The sequence below is a fragment of the Gossypium hirsutum genome, chromosome D05 (genome assembly GCF_007990345.1).
Source record: "Gossypium hirsutum isolate 1008001.06 chromosome D05, Gossypium_hirsutum_v2.1, whole genome shotgun sequence".
NCBI classification, from domain to species: Eukaryota; Viridiplantae; Streptophyta; class Magnoliopsida; order Malvales; family Malvaceae; genus Gossypium; species Gossypium hirsutum.
The window spans coordinates 14039730-14052013 of record NC_053441.1 but is presented as its reverse complement, the minus strand read 5'-3'; the positions used below and the strand labels follow the sequence as shown (position 1 = coordinate 14052013).

The 12284-nt window shown below is 34.2% G+C and overlaps 2 protein-coding genes across 2 annotated transcripts; both read right to left on the bottom strand.

Annotated features, from left to right (window-relative positions):
* Positions 1–614: 614 nt before the first annotated feature.
* On the bottom strand, positions 615–5600 carry LOC121217740 (ubiquitin-like modifier-activating enzyme atg7). The gene is made up of 14 exons (XM_041093869.1): positions 5293–5600; positions 4823–5040; positions 4527–4718; positions 4376–4430; positions 4168–4262; positions 3822–4011; positions 3598–3703; positions 3356–3500; positions 3118–3276; positions 2830–3018; positions 2487–2687; positions 2281–2396; positions 1984–2143; positions 615–1005 (listed from the first exon to the last, which is right to left on the bottom strand). Exons 1-14 carry the CDS (start codon positions 5426–5428, stop codon positions 832–834), a joined length of 2136 nt encoding a protein of 711 aa, XP_040949803.1. The 5' UTR covers positions 5429–5600; the 3' UTR covers positions 615–831.
* A 272-nt stretch (positions 5601–5872) lies between these two features.
* Positions 5873–9204, bottom strand: LOC121217741 (putative transcription factor bHLH107). Its single transcript, XM_041093870.1, has 2 exons — positions 8274–9204; positions 5873–6640 (listed from the first exon to the last, which is right to left on the bottom strand). The coding sequence occupies exons 1-2, from the start codon at positions 8586–8588 to the stop codon at positions 6128–6130; spliced, it is 828 nt and encodes a 275-aa protein (XP_040949804.1). The 5' UTR covers positions 8589–9204; the 3' UTR covers positions 5873–6127.
* Between the last annotated feature and the right edge of the window lie 3080 nt (positions 9205–12284).

Sequence of the window (12284 nt, the reverse complement as noted above, 5' to 3'; positions counted from 1 at the left end):
TGTCTTCGAATAAATTATTTCCCACTTCTTTTTCTTTGTTGGTTCTAGAATAATTCACTGCAGAATCACAGAGCCGGAAACTGAAGCTAACAAGAGCGAAAAAGGGTCATTTCCAATGCAAAATTATGTGCTCTCTCATGTTTGATTGTTGAGTCTATCAAGTCACTACTGCACAATCACGAAAAGAGAGAATGAAGAGAACACTTGTGAGAGTGTCTCAATCAACGAACACGATAAAATTTAAGCTTTGCTTGTGAACTAAGAGTCGTTTGTGTGGTTAGAAATTCACGCTTCATTGTAGATGATGAGATAAAATAATTGGAAATATAGATGATTATACCCACAACGAAAAAGAAAAAGAAAGAAGAATGATGAGTAATTTGACCATGTTTTTGTCAATTACAGAACGGACAAGTTTCATCACCCACAAGATTCATTCTGTTGGGTCAAATTACTTTTTAGGAAAAGATATTACAGCAGCAAAATATGTTATCTAGATAGGGATGAGTGTTATGCGCTCAACAAAAATCTGTCAACTTGATTCATGTAGTATTTGAATGATAATACTTCATATCATATACTCGAATATATGTCAAATGCAGCTATTAGATACCTTTTAAAAAAATAGTGTCTAAATAACGAAACCAGCAAAAAAAATTTGCCAGTATCTCCCCAATCAACTTGTGTTAAAATGTTTGAAATTGGAAGGTGGGAAACTGAGCATGGACATAAATTTGACTTTTTTTTTTCTGTTTGTTATTATACAATTAACATGTATTACAAAAGAATAAATTGCCATAATTATGACCTGAAAAAGTACAATTTGTTTCTTCATAGTTCGACGCATTCATCATCTGCGACCTCAATATCATCGTCCCAGTCCAGTTGAAAAGAGTTCGCTGATCTCATCAACTCTGTTAGTCCAGTAACATCCTCCAGATACGTTGGATGGTTAATAGCCTGGAGTATGAATTGCATACCTCTCTTTCGATATTCTGACACAACCTGAAAAGGATTGTTCATAATCAACAGAATGTTAAACTGCTACAACGACGGACATGGAACCTTGATCAATTTATTCCAACTTTCAACTAAATATCGAAAGCTAAAGTCTAACTTTATGCATGCATGCTAGAAATTTAATTTGATAATGCAATAAATATTTGAAATTTATTATTAAAGCTTTCTTCGATGACAATACTTTCCATAGCACATGTTTTGTTTCAGAGATTGCATGTAGGTATGTGACTTTTATTGTACCCTTTGGGAAAGAAACCCTAGTGCCAAAGGGCTCTAAATTTACCCAACATCAAACAAATTCATAAATTTCCAAATCTCTCAATATCAACTAAAATCAAAACCCGCACATGTAAACTCATAAAACCAGTTTTGCTGAAAGATTCATACAGACTAGACACCTAAAAAGCATGAGGAAACAGACGGGATAAAAAAGGAAGCGAAAAACAAAGAGCTATAATAATAATCATAATAGAAGCACTGACATTTATTCTTTTAATGCAATTTTTCCAGGATGATTTGGATGTCAGTGTTAAGGCTATGTTCTCTTAGTAGACAACCTTTGAGTTGGATTTGGGAATTGAGGTGGGCTAGTGCAAAGTTGAAGGGAAAAGCTTTAATCTCAATCATTTTAAGGCTGGCTTGGTCAGCTTTCATTTATTGGATTTGGAGAGAAAGGAATTATAGACAGTTTGATGGCAAACGTCATAGTGAACATGATTGGTTAAGTAGAATTAAAGGAACTGTATAGATGAGGCTTCAAGGAGTTGCTGTTAACACTAATGATGCAAGGAACAAACAGTTATGAATTGATAGGGGAATTACTTCTGTATGGTTTTATTGTAAAGTTGTACAGTCAAATGAACATATGTTAAGATGTGCAAATATTTGTTTCAGTAGCAGAATTCTGCTTACTTGAATAATAAAATCACAATTATCCAAAACTAATAGAAGCACTGAACTTACAGTGCTACAACATGCTGTGCAACTGTTAGAGGAGTGGCCCAAAAGGGTCATCTGTTGAAAGTGGGGGAGGGAGCCTCGAATCTGATGGGGTAAAATACCCAGCGGAAGCTCAAAGTTTCCACCGCTACTGGAGTTGGCAATCTCAGCTTCAGCAAATATCCTGCATATATAATTGGGTGGTTAATGAAACAATCTAGACTTTGATTAATTCATGATGATTAGAACTAAAAGCTTGCTCAAAATCTTCAAAGAAACTACAATGAGAAAGACATTTTTCATATGGTTCCAAGGATTTACCCATTAGGGTGATGCAAAATGCCCACTAAAAGCTCCACTGCCAGTGCAGAAGCAATAGGTGCAAGCCCTGGCCGTGTAACAGTGCACTGCTGATCCAACGTGCGGTTTGAAGTTGACTGCATAATCCACCACAGAAAAATAGTTAAGCTTGACATACAAAAATGCTACATAACAATTGTTGCACTCTAGAAACTCAGGTAACTTACATCTGTTGGGGCAACCACATCATTACAGAAGTAACAACCCAGTCTATGTTGTCCATCTGTATTTGTTAGGGCAAGGTTGTCCATGCCAGCAGCTAAAGAGTTTTCTGTTTCAGCTTTCAAGTTAGGGATGGAGTTAAAAGGACCAGGCCCATGGCGCATAACCAAGAAACTATCAAATCCTAGAGCTGCAGTAATGGTTATCTGCATAAGGAGAGAGGATGAAGAAATTATGTCACCATCAAATGAATAAAATCCAGAAACAGATCTTTACAAATCCTAATCCATGATGCCACAACAAACTCCAAACATCAAAGCAATTGACATATGAATTAAGGAGATGAACCTTGTTACTGTTGGCACAGAGAAGAGTAGGGAGCCATCGACTCTCTCTAGTATCAGTCAACAAGAAAATTACATCATGAGAATCAATCAAATCATTGAGTCGTTTACAATCTTCAAGCACACTTTTCTCTTCTTGGCTGGATACTGGATGTCCAGGCATAGGAATGGCCATAACAATACCTTCAGCTTCCTAAGAAACACATAATAAGATAAATGGTGAGTGGAAATGGATAGATTTTTCTGTTCTGTGTTGATCTTTGTGTCATAGGCCTCAAAGAAAATTAATTACCACTGCAGGAAATATTCGTTGTAAGCTTCTCACTGCTGCTGTGGCTTTAAAATCACCACCATTAAGGCAGTCATCCAAAGTGTATAGAGACTGTCTCAACGGATTAGACATAGCCACCCTTCCATTATCAAGTAGTGTAATTTTGCGGACACCCCAAGCCTACAACATAAACTGTCTTCAGTCTCAAGAGAGAAGAAATATGATCTGAAATTGCGGTTGCTGCTTTCTGAATACATACCATAAGCATTCTAGCAACCTGACATCCAAGGGTACCTGCTCCAAGGAGAAGGCACTTAAGAGAAAACAAGATTTCTAAGTTAAGAGATGGCAAAGCACGCCATCTCATTAGTTTCAAGTTTAAGTCTGCGGCAGATATGGCTAGCCTGTGGAAAAAAGTGGAAAATATCTCAAAATGCTCTGGTAAAATATATAAAAATAATAATATTATGCTTAATGAGGTGACAATATAGAAAGAAGTACCTAGTTGGATCCATGGACTTAGCAAGGTTAATACACCTTGGTACTTTTCTCCCCTTGTTAAGTTCCCATCCTACAGCATTGGGCACACACTGCTGTTCTCTCCATCCTAAAGAGAGATGGTATGTCAGCAGACAGCAAAGATAGTGTAAAATGAATTCATACCATTGGAACAGATAAATAATGATCCCAAAAAAAATCTGTCACCCAAAATTTGGTCACCCTACCTTGTTGAACTGTAATCAAGGCTTCACCAACAAGTGACAAATTCAAATCAGCAAAACCTCGAATCTCTCTATAGCACAAAAAGCGAACAGTTTTCAGATTCCATCTGGCAGAAATAAGTGCTAAGAAGTTGCGGAGAGGCCAGCCAGGATTGTTTGGAAGATGGCATGGGTCATAAAATGCAAATAGCAACTGCCAATAACACATGTCAAAACTTTGAGAAAAAGATGTCCAAGATTTTGCACTTTTAGCCTATCAAAATCATCTATCATATGGAATTTTCATTGAAAAGTCTCCTTTGCAATCATAAACTACTGCTCAAAGTCATTAAGAGAAAGGTAGACAGACCTTTTGACCATCACGTTGACAAGCTTCCAAATCCTTAAGATGCTTGACGGCAGCATGTGAATCAGAATCAATACTAACCAAAAAGAATGGAACATCTGCAGTAGACTCATAAAGTCAGGCTATGAATGGCATAAAATCATGGATAAAGAAAAAATGAACATAATCACATTTGAATTTCAATGCGAACTAGCAACAGCAGAGAGGTTACCAGCCGTCACACTTGAATTCCGCCATTCATTACATGCTGCTGATACAGACTCTGCCTGCATGTAAAAAAAGGTACCAAATAAAAGCCTTTTAAGCACTGAGAAAGATACAATAACCCAGAAATTCGCAAGTGTTAATCACATTCAAAGCACCTCTTCCAAAGTGAACCATTGAGAAGCTGGCCTCAAATCTACCAAGGTAGCAGAAGGATCAAGTGCAAGAGCAGGGAAAGCAAACCAATAATGAAAGTTCCATTTTTTGAGGTCTGCAAATGAGATAAGAAGGACCCTTGATAATACTGCACAATCCTCCACAGCTTTTCCACTATGAATATCCTCCCAAATCTAATAAGAATAATTGAGTCAAAACATAAACTTGTCAAATAAGATTTCAATCAAATTAAACAATTGCATAACACACTTATAGTAAACAATTCAAACTGTTTTACCTTCATCGCTTCTGCCTTGAGCAAGCCTTGTTTATACAAAGCATGAAAACCTTCCATTGTATTAGTATTGTAAAGAATGCCAGGAACGGAGCACCTATTTCGATTACCCCGAATAACAGGCGGCATTGTTGATTCATCATTTGAGTCAGAAGGCAGGGATTCGGCTAAAAGAGTTAAATGATTCGATACTTGAGGATGCGAGCACGGTGCATAGAAACCTGTAAAAAAAAGGACAACGAATTTGGACCATAAAAACGCTAAATTTACACTCAAAGCTTCGAAATTGAAAACCCTTGGCATTAATTGCCGCCTTTAACAACAGAAACTTGGATCAAACCCAGTCCAATCAACAGTTAATTGTAATGATTTTTGAAAAGGAAAATTTAGACAACTATATGAGATTTTTGAGTGAATTAAGAGTGAGAAGTTAAATTCAGACTTAAAGAAAAAGATAGAGAAGGGATTGGTACCGGAGATAGGAATAGGAGAATCGTCGATGCCAAACTTGTTGAGCTTCAAAGAAGATAATCGGTGCCAAAATCCTTCGTCAACAGAACTCTGAAGTGGCGCAAATTGAAGTATGGATCCGCTTCCTTGTTTTGCCATGCTTTTCCTTTCCCGTTTTCTATTCCACTCAATATGCCTGCGATTTAAGATTTTTCCCTTTTTTTCAAACTTTCTTCTTTGTTTCTTTTTTTTCTTAATTTATTCTTTTCGGAATCGTAAGAATATCGTTGAGAAGACCTTGAAGAAAGATTCCTCCACGCCACGTTGGATCGCTTTTTTGGCTTTATCATATTCTTTTGAAATTATCAATTATTGTTTCAAGAACTTTTTAGAACTTATATTATTTATTTTTAATGGTGATTGTTTATTTAGACTTAAAATTCTTAAACATATCTTCTTCTTCTTTTTATCTACAAATATAGTAGAATAAAAGTACAATTAGAGATACTTATTCAAACCAAGGTTTTTGCCTTCACCTTGTGTCAATGCCTCATTGGTAATATCTATTTATCTTTTATTATTATCACAGCAAACTCAATCTTATGATTCTTATTTTATATGGAATCTATAACATAACTTGAATTTTAGATGATAAGAGTATACATACATCGAGTAGTAATACAGTTTTATTACAAGCCATTTGAAAACGTTCTGGTCTTCTGGAAACAATTACATGCTATTTATAGTATTGATTTCAAACCAATTTTTGGGCATATCAGACAAACATCCATACAGAGATAAATGGATGTGTCGTCCATTTACCCCAAACGTTGAAAAGGCTAATCTTTTTTTGGAAAATCAAGATGAGCTTGGGGAATCAATGTAGGAGATCCTTCGCCTCTTGTTCGGAAATGTCAAGAATGGGGAGTGTTCCGGTGAAATAGAAGCCTTCTCCAGGACAGAATTCAGGGCCTTCCGGATGGAACATGCAAGAAAACGCCGTGCATCGGTACCATCATCATCGTTGCCAACATTTGCAACACTGCTAGTGCTTCTGTAGCTGGCAGTGAAAATAAAATCAGTCTTCAACCGACTTCCCAACGTAGATATTTCTGACTTGACAATCGTAATTGGAAGGGGAAGTGCATCAAGAGCTTGTCGTAGGTCAGTCAGAAGTTGAGGTCTATAATCACAACAGATTAATGCTTTGAAAGAAAATGTCCCGTCAGCTTCGTTGACATTACATGGTTCAACTCTCACCTCATCATCGTCATCCATTGGAACAAGTAAACCTTTGCTGGCTTCAGTTGCATTCTTCTTAAGTTCTTTCAATTGCTTAATTACTTCACCAAGTAATGTCGCTTTATCCATCTATATATGAGCAAATTGAAACATTACTGTCAGCTCAAAGACATCATTTTAAAGCATAGTCAGATGAATCAGCATCAAACCAGGAACTACCTAGTAGATGATGCGCATAGACTCTGATCCAGAATACTAACTCAGATGAACCCTATAATTACTTGAGTTAATTATTGAAAAAATAAATTGAGAAATGAGAAAAGCAACCAAAAAATGCATTTAATATAAGATGCCTAATCCTTGCTTACGTTTAAACCATCATCTAACCAGGACAGGACTATGTATGTCACATCCAGTAGTTAATAAAATAACAAAACAACATACAGTAGTTAATATATTGAAGAAATATACCTCATGTCATCAAGATCCATAGCAGAACAGCTGTTACATTGCCCCACCAATCCAATCATTATCATCATCATCAATTTCGAATAGATATATTATATATGCTGTCCAACTGACCAACTCTAAGGTTTGACAGCAAAAATAATATTGTATAAAGCTATGTCTACAGGTTCATCTTAACTCGATTCCGATTAATTGAGCATATCCGAACAAATAAACTATCTTTCATTTTTCTTTCTGTAAGCTTTCTTTTATATAGCAATGCAGATCACTCCTGGAAACAAGCTTTTCATGATTGGTTTTGTTTGAAAATACAGAACATAACTCATCCACAACTCTGAATATTCATCATGATTCAACTCATGTACCACGATTTAAATATAGCAGAAGGTCTGCAATTGGGACCAAAAAGATGCTCTCAACCATAAATAATCCTTAGCTGATGCATCCCCTAGTTGACTCTAGCATTCTGAAATTGAGAATTGACCTTCCTAGTGCAAAGAATAATGCAAGAAAATAAGAGCATTACTAGACTCACAATAAGTGATATGACATTAAAACATTAAATACTCAGTTTCATGACATCACGGCTCGCAACTTCTTTTTTTCTCTTCACACAGATACCATTCAAGATAGCCAGTTTTATATTAAAAACTCTGTATTGCAAAAAGTTCTAATCATCATTTTACAAGAGTTTCTGATTTAAGTTTATCCCACAAAATAATTAATATTTCATCATTCATGTCCTGATTCATTCCTATCAACAAAGTCGTCCTATGCAACCTCTCTAGGTTTTCAAAATGTTAACTGATGAAAGAAACTGGGGAAAAAGAAACTTTTACACCAGTAAATTAGCCTAAATTTTCAAGATGTTATAATCATTATTGAAGATTTGGGAGAGGAAAACCAATAAGGTTATGCCTCAGCAAAATTTAGGCCAAAAAATATCATTCTATAAGCTAAGTTGCTTTAAGGAAACACCTCAAGTTCTTTACTTTCCCCAACTTTCCTAAGCAATCAAATTAATGCACTCTACCTTGGCAATTAATCAGTTAAAAAGGAAAAGCTTACTGCATATGGTCTAATGGGACCACTTATTAACATCTATGAACTATTGAAAAAGCTGTTCCAGGAAAATTAAGCATCGAAACAGGATACAGTATGTAAGCCAACTTTCCCGTAATTAGTTCCCAGGAATTGGTTCAAAAGGTTCTATGAACTCAATTATAGTAGTCATATAGCAATGATAAAACCGAAATTTAACATAACATCGTTCTAATACTTAATTAATTAGTACCTTTTGTCTGCAGGGCAAAAGGGTGCGGAGCGTATCAAGATGAGCATTGATCCTTTCTCTCCTCCTCCTCTCGGCCTCGCTATGATTCTTCAAAGCCGCTATAATTTTCTCTTCAGAAACGCTTTTCTTTCTTACTTTCACCGGCGCCTTCACCAGCTCTCCTTTCTCATGATCCAAAACCAAAGACTGTGGCACCGACAAAGACCCACCATGGGAGCTTTCATTGCATAGACCCAAATCGCGTGAAAATGGATCAAAGATACCAGAATAACAATTCCCAGATGAAAAGTTGTTGTTGAAAGAGTAAGCAGCCATACAAAAACAACGATTCTTTTTTTTTTTCCCTTTTCGTTTTTTATATTTTAGGAGCCGGGAGTGAAAGAGAGTAGACCAGGTGGACGAGTGGTGGGAGCAAACCAGAAGGAGAGCTTTTGCAGAGGGAATTTGTGTTGGTTAACGACTTTCTTCTCGTTGTTTCTGATGATCGGTGCTATGGCTGTTATGATGATAGCTTCCATTACGCGAGAGGAGTAGGGGAGATAGTTGAAGCAAATGAAAAGGTTAACAAGAAAACATCCACATTTTTTTCTTGATGGTCTTGAATTCCTGCATTCTTCGAGATATGTGTAATTCGTTTTGAGACGTTTGAACGTGGAGAAAACGGAATAAAACCGAAAGGAAAAACAAAGTTGTTGATGGGATTTTTGGGATCTCGATGAATATTCAAAAGGAAATGGACAAACGAGTCAAAAATAATCCGGGTTCCAAATCCAAGTAACAGAGAACTGGGTTTAGTGGTGATACTTTAGTGATTTCTTCAGCATCCAACTGGGGTTGTATAAATAATGTACGACGTGGAGATGTGTTTTTTAATTAATATATTATTTCATAAATTTTTTTTTAACATTCAGAAGGTATTTCAGTTTTTTCAGATGAGTTTTTTTTTTTATTTTCTAAAGTTAAGTATATTAATTTGATTTCAATTTTCATTAAATACATGTGTCAAATGTTTATTGGACTATAAGATATTATTTGACTTAAGCATCAAATTGAACAGATAAAAATTAAATATCAAATTAAACATAAAAATTAAACTCATATATCAAAATATATTTAATTTTCTTATTTTATTTGTTCACCAAGTGTATGTACATAGTTAGAGTTGTTTTATTTTGTTTCTAAAATAAAATTATAATTTTTGTGTTACGTTTATATTTATTAATGATATTTTTAATCTATTTTGTACTTTGAAAAAAAGTGATCCATCCATATATTTACTACTGTGAAAAGAGAAGGTGATTTAATGAAAGGTTAAATTAGTATCTATTTGGTATGGAAACAAACTTGTTTAATGCAACTTTCATATAAAATTATCATTATATTGTGGTGAAAATTTGAATTTATAATGCGTTGATGTTATATTTGAATTATTCATTGATTTATTAACCACTCTTAATAGAGTTTAATATGTCCAATTTTCTCTTTATTATGCATTGTCAAAATTGGTAGGCTAAAGCTAGAAAGATCAACTTTAGACTTAGTTTGTACTATTTAAGCTTAGAATTTACATCCATTTGCATATCTCTTCTCTACCCCAAATTATTTATGCTAAATCTTTAATTAAGGTAATGTCATGAATCAATCGAACATCAATTCACTTATGAAAATTATGGATATATGTTTTTTTGTAATTATACTATTGGAGGATTTTTTTTTTAACAAAACCAATAAAAATATACATATTATAGGGTTTGAAACCACACCAATTAAATTAGTAAAATTTTAAATTTACCACTCAACCAAGTTTTTATTTTAATATGCACAGTTTAATTAAAAGAGGAAACGTGATACACGCAAAATAAACGGCTAGCAATAGCCGTCCTAACAACTATCACCAACTCACTGGTAACTGAGACAGTGCCTCGGGCTTTCCTAAAAAATTAAAGACAAAATGAAAAAGTCTTAATTCCTAAGAAAATTAAAGAAACCTAAAAACTAAACCACTAACCCTTTTGTGTTCATAGACACATTTCCTCTTCTTTGCATATGTAACCATCACCAGAGCCCTCTAGTTTACTTCCATCACTGCATTAATTATTAATCAATTTCAAACCATACGTTTCACTAATTATTGTATGTTATTTTCAAATACACCTTTATTTCTCAAATTGAATAAATAAATCACCAGAAACTCAAATAAAATGTTCCTTAACTATATATTATCAATAAATTATTGTGGCACACACAATTAGTATTTAAAATAGTAATACGAGTCCTATTTATTTATTTTTGAAAATTTTAAAATATATTAAAGAATCTATTATTGTAAAATTTTTAGTTTCCACCTAGCCCATTATCTTTAAATGGACTTTTTGTTTTCATAAATAAATAAATAAATATCTTGGAAATGTATTGTTAAGTAGAGCCAAACGACAACAAATAAGTTAGAGGGCGAAGTCTGAACAACTAATTTCTCCATTAAAAAATGAAAGATAATTCCATAAATGTATTATTTATTAAATTAAAAATAACAAAAGCAAAACAACATACTTTGCTTCCAGTTGCCAATAGTTTATTGGAAATTTAAGGTTCTTCTTTGAGGGTATGGGAAGTCATGTTGAAATGGGTCTCGAGTTTCCTTCTTGGTACTTAATATTAACCCTAAAACTGCATTGGTCATCTAACTCTTGAAGGAGATCTCCTTCCTCAAGCAATATTGATGGCATAAATAGGTTAATAATGTAAATGCGTGAATATTGGTGAAGAATTGATCATTTAATTATACATATATATGATACGTGAAAACATAAATCAAGCAACTTCTAGTTGACGTGATGCGTTTGAAATGATGTAACCATAAAATGCCAAATTTGAAAATAATTATATGACTTAAGTTAATCAGAATAATTAATGCAAAGATAAGAATGGTGCAGGAGGCTTGTTTGTTTGTAGTTTTTAATTGCAGGAATTCTTCTAGATTTTCATTTTTTTTAGAAAATCCATTTTCAAAATTTCATCTAGTACATATTTAAATATATATATTATACAAAATATAGTTATTATGAAAAACAAAACTTTAAAAAGAAGTTAAACATGGAAGTTGGATGGTTAAAGAAGGCCTTTGGCTTGAGTGGCTTTGGTTTCGTATTTGGTTATAAGGAATTAGCATCAGTGCTTGTGACTTGAATTCTAATTAGGAGAGGTGGATGTGGATCCACTAAATTTTATGACATGGTACATCTTGAACAAGATGAGCTTATCTTCTCTTACAGGATTTGGTTGCAGCTTTTGATTATGGCTTGGTGGACTTGGTTTGCTGTTATACGTTTAGTCTTAATTTGTGGTACATAACATTTGGTCTGATTTTGGTGCCTTATGATGTGTAATCTTCTTTGAAGAATTCGTTCTTTAATAGATACTCTGAGAAAAAAAAGTATAATGACAAAGCAGCTGTCTGCTTTTTATTCAAGTTTCTTACATCATGCAATTGAACAGAATAAACTGCAGACAATTTATATATATATATTTCTGCACACAATTTACATCCATTGTGGTCGATAAAAGGAACTAGGATCGATGCAAAAAGTAATTAAAGACAAAAATCTTAACCCCACGGCTCCCTTTACCTCTTAAAAAAGTCTAGTACTGCAAAACTCATGGCTGTTGATACTTGATGGTTAAAGTTTGCTGAAAAACAACTACTGTACATATAGCAACTTTGCTTTTCTTCTGTTTTATCTTTTCATATGAAAATATAGTCATTGATAAGCTTAAAAATAAATTGGACCATGAAGGCTTTCCTATTTGAATATAAAATTATAAACAACTCAAGATTTATTATAATACTGGTTAACAGGTTTGACGAAGCAGCTGAGCTAAAATAAAATAAAGATTGACGAAGCAAATGGTTCCCAAAAAAGGGTTTTGGATCAGACCTGTCGTGTTTATGCAGGGCCATTAAGAAGGGGGTAGCTTAACGACCATGTTGCAGAGGCAGAAATAGGTGTGATT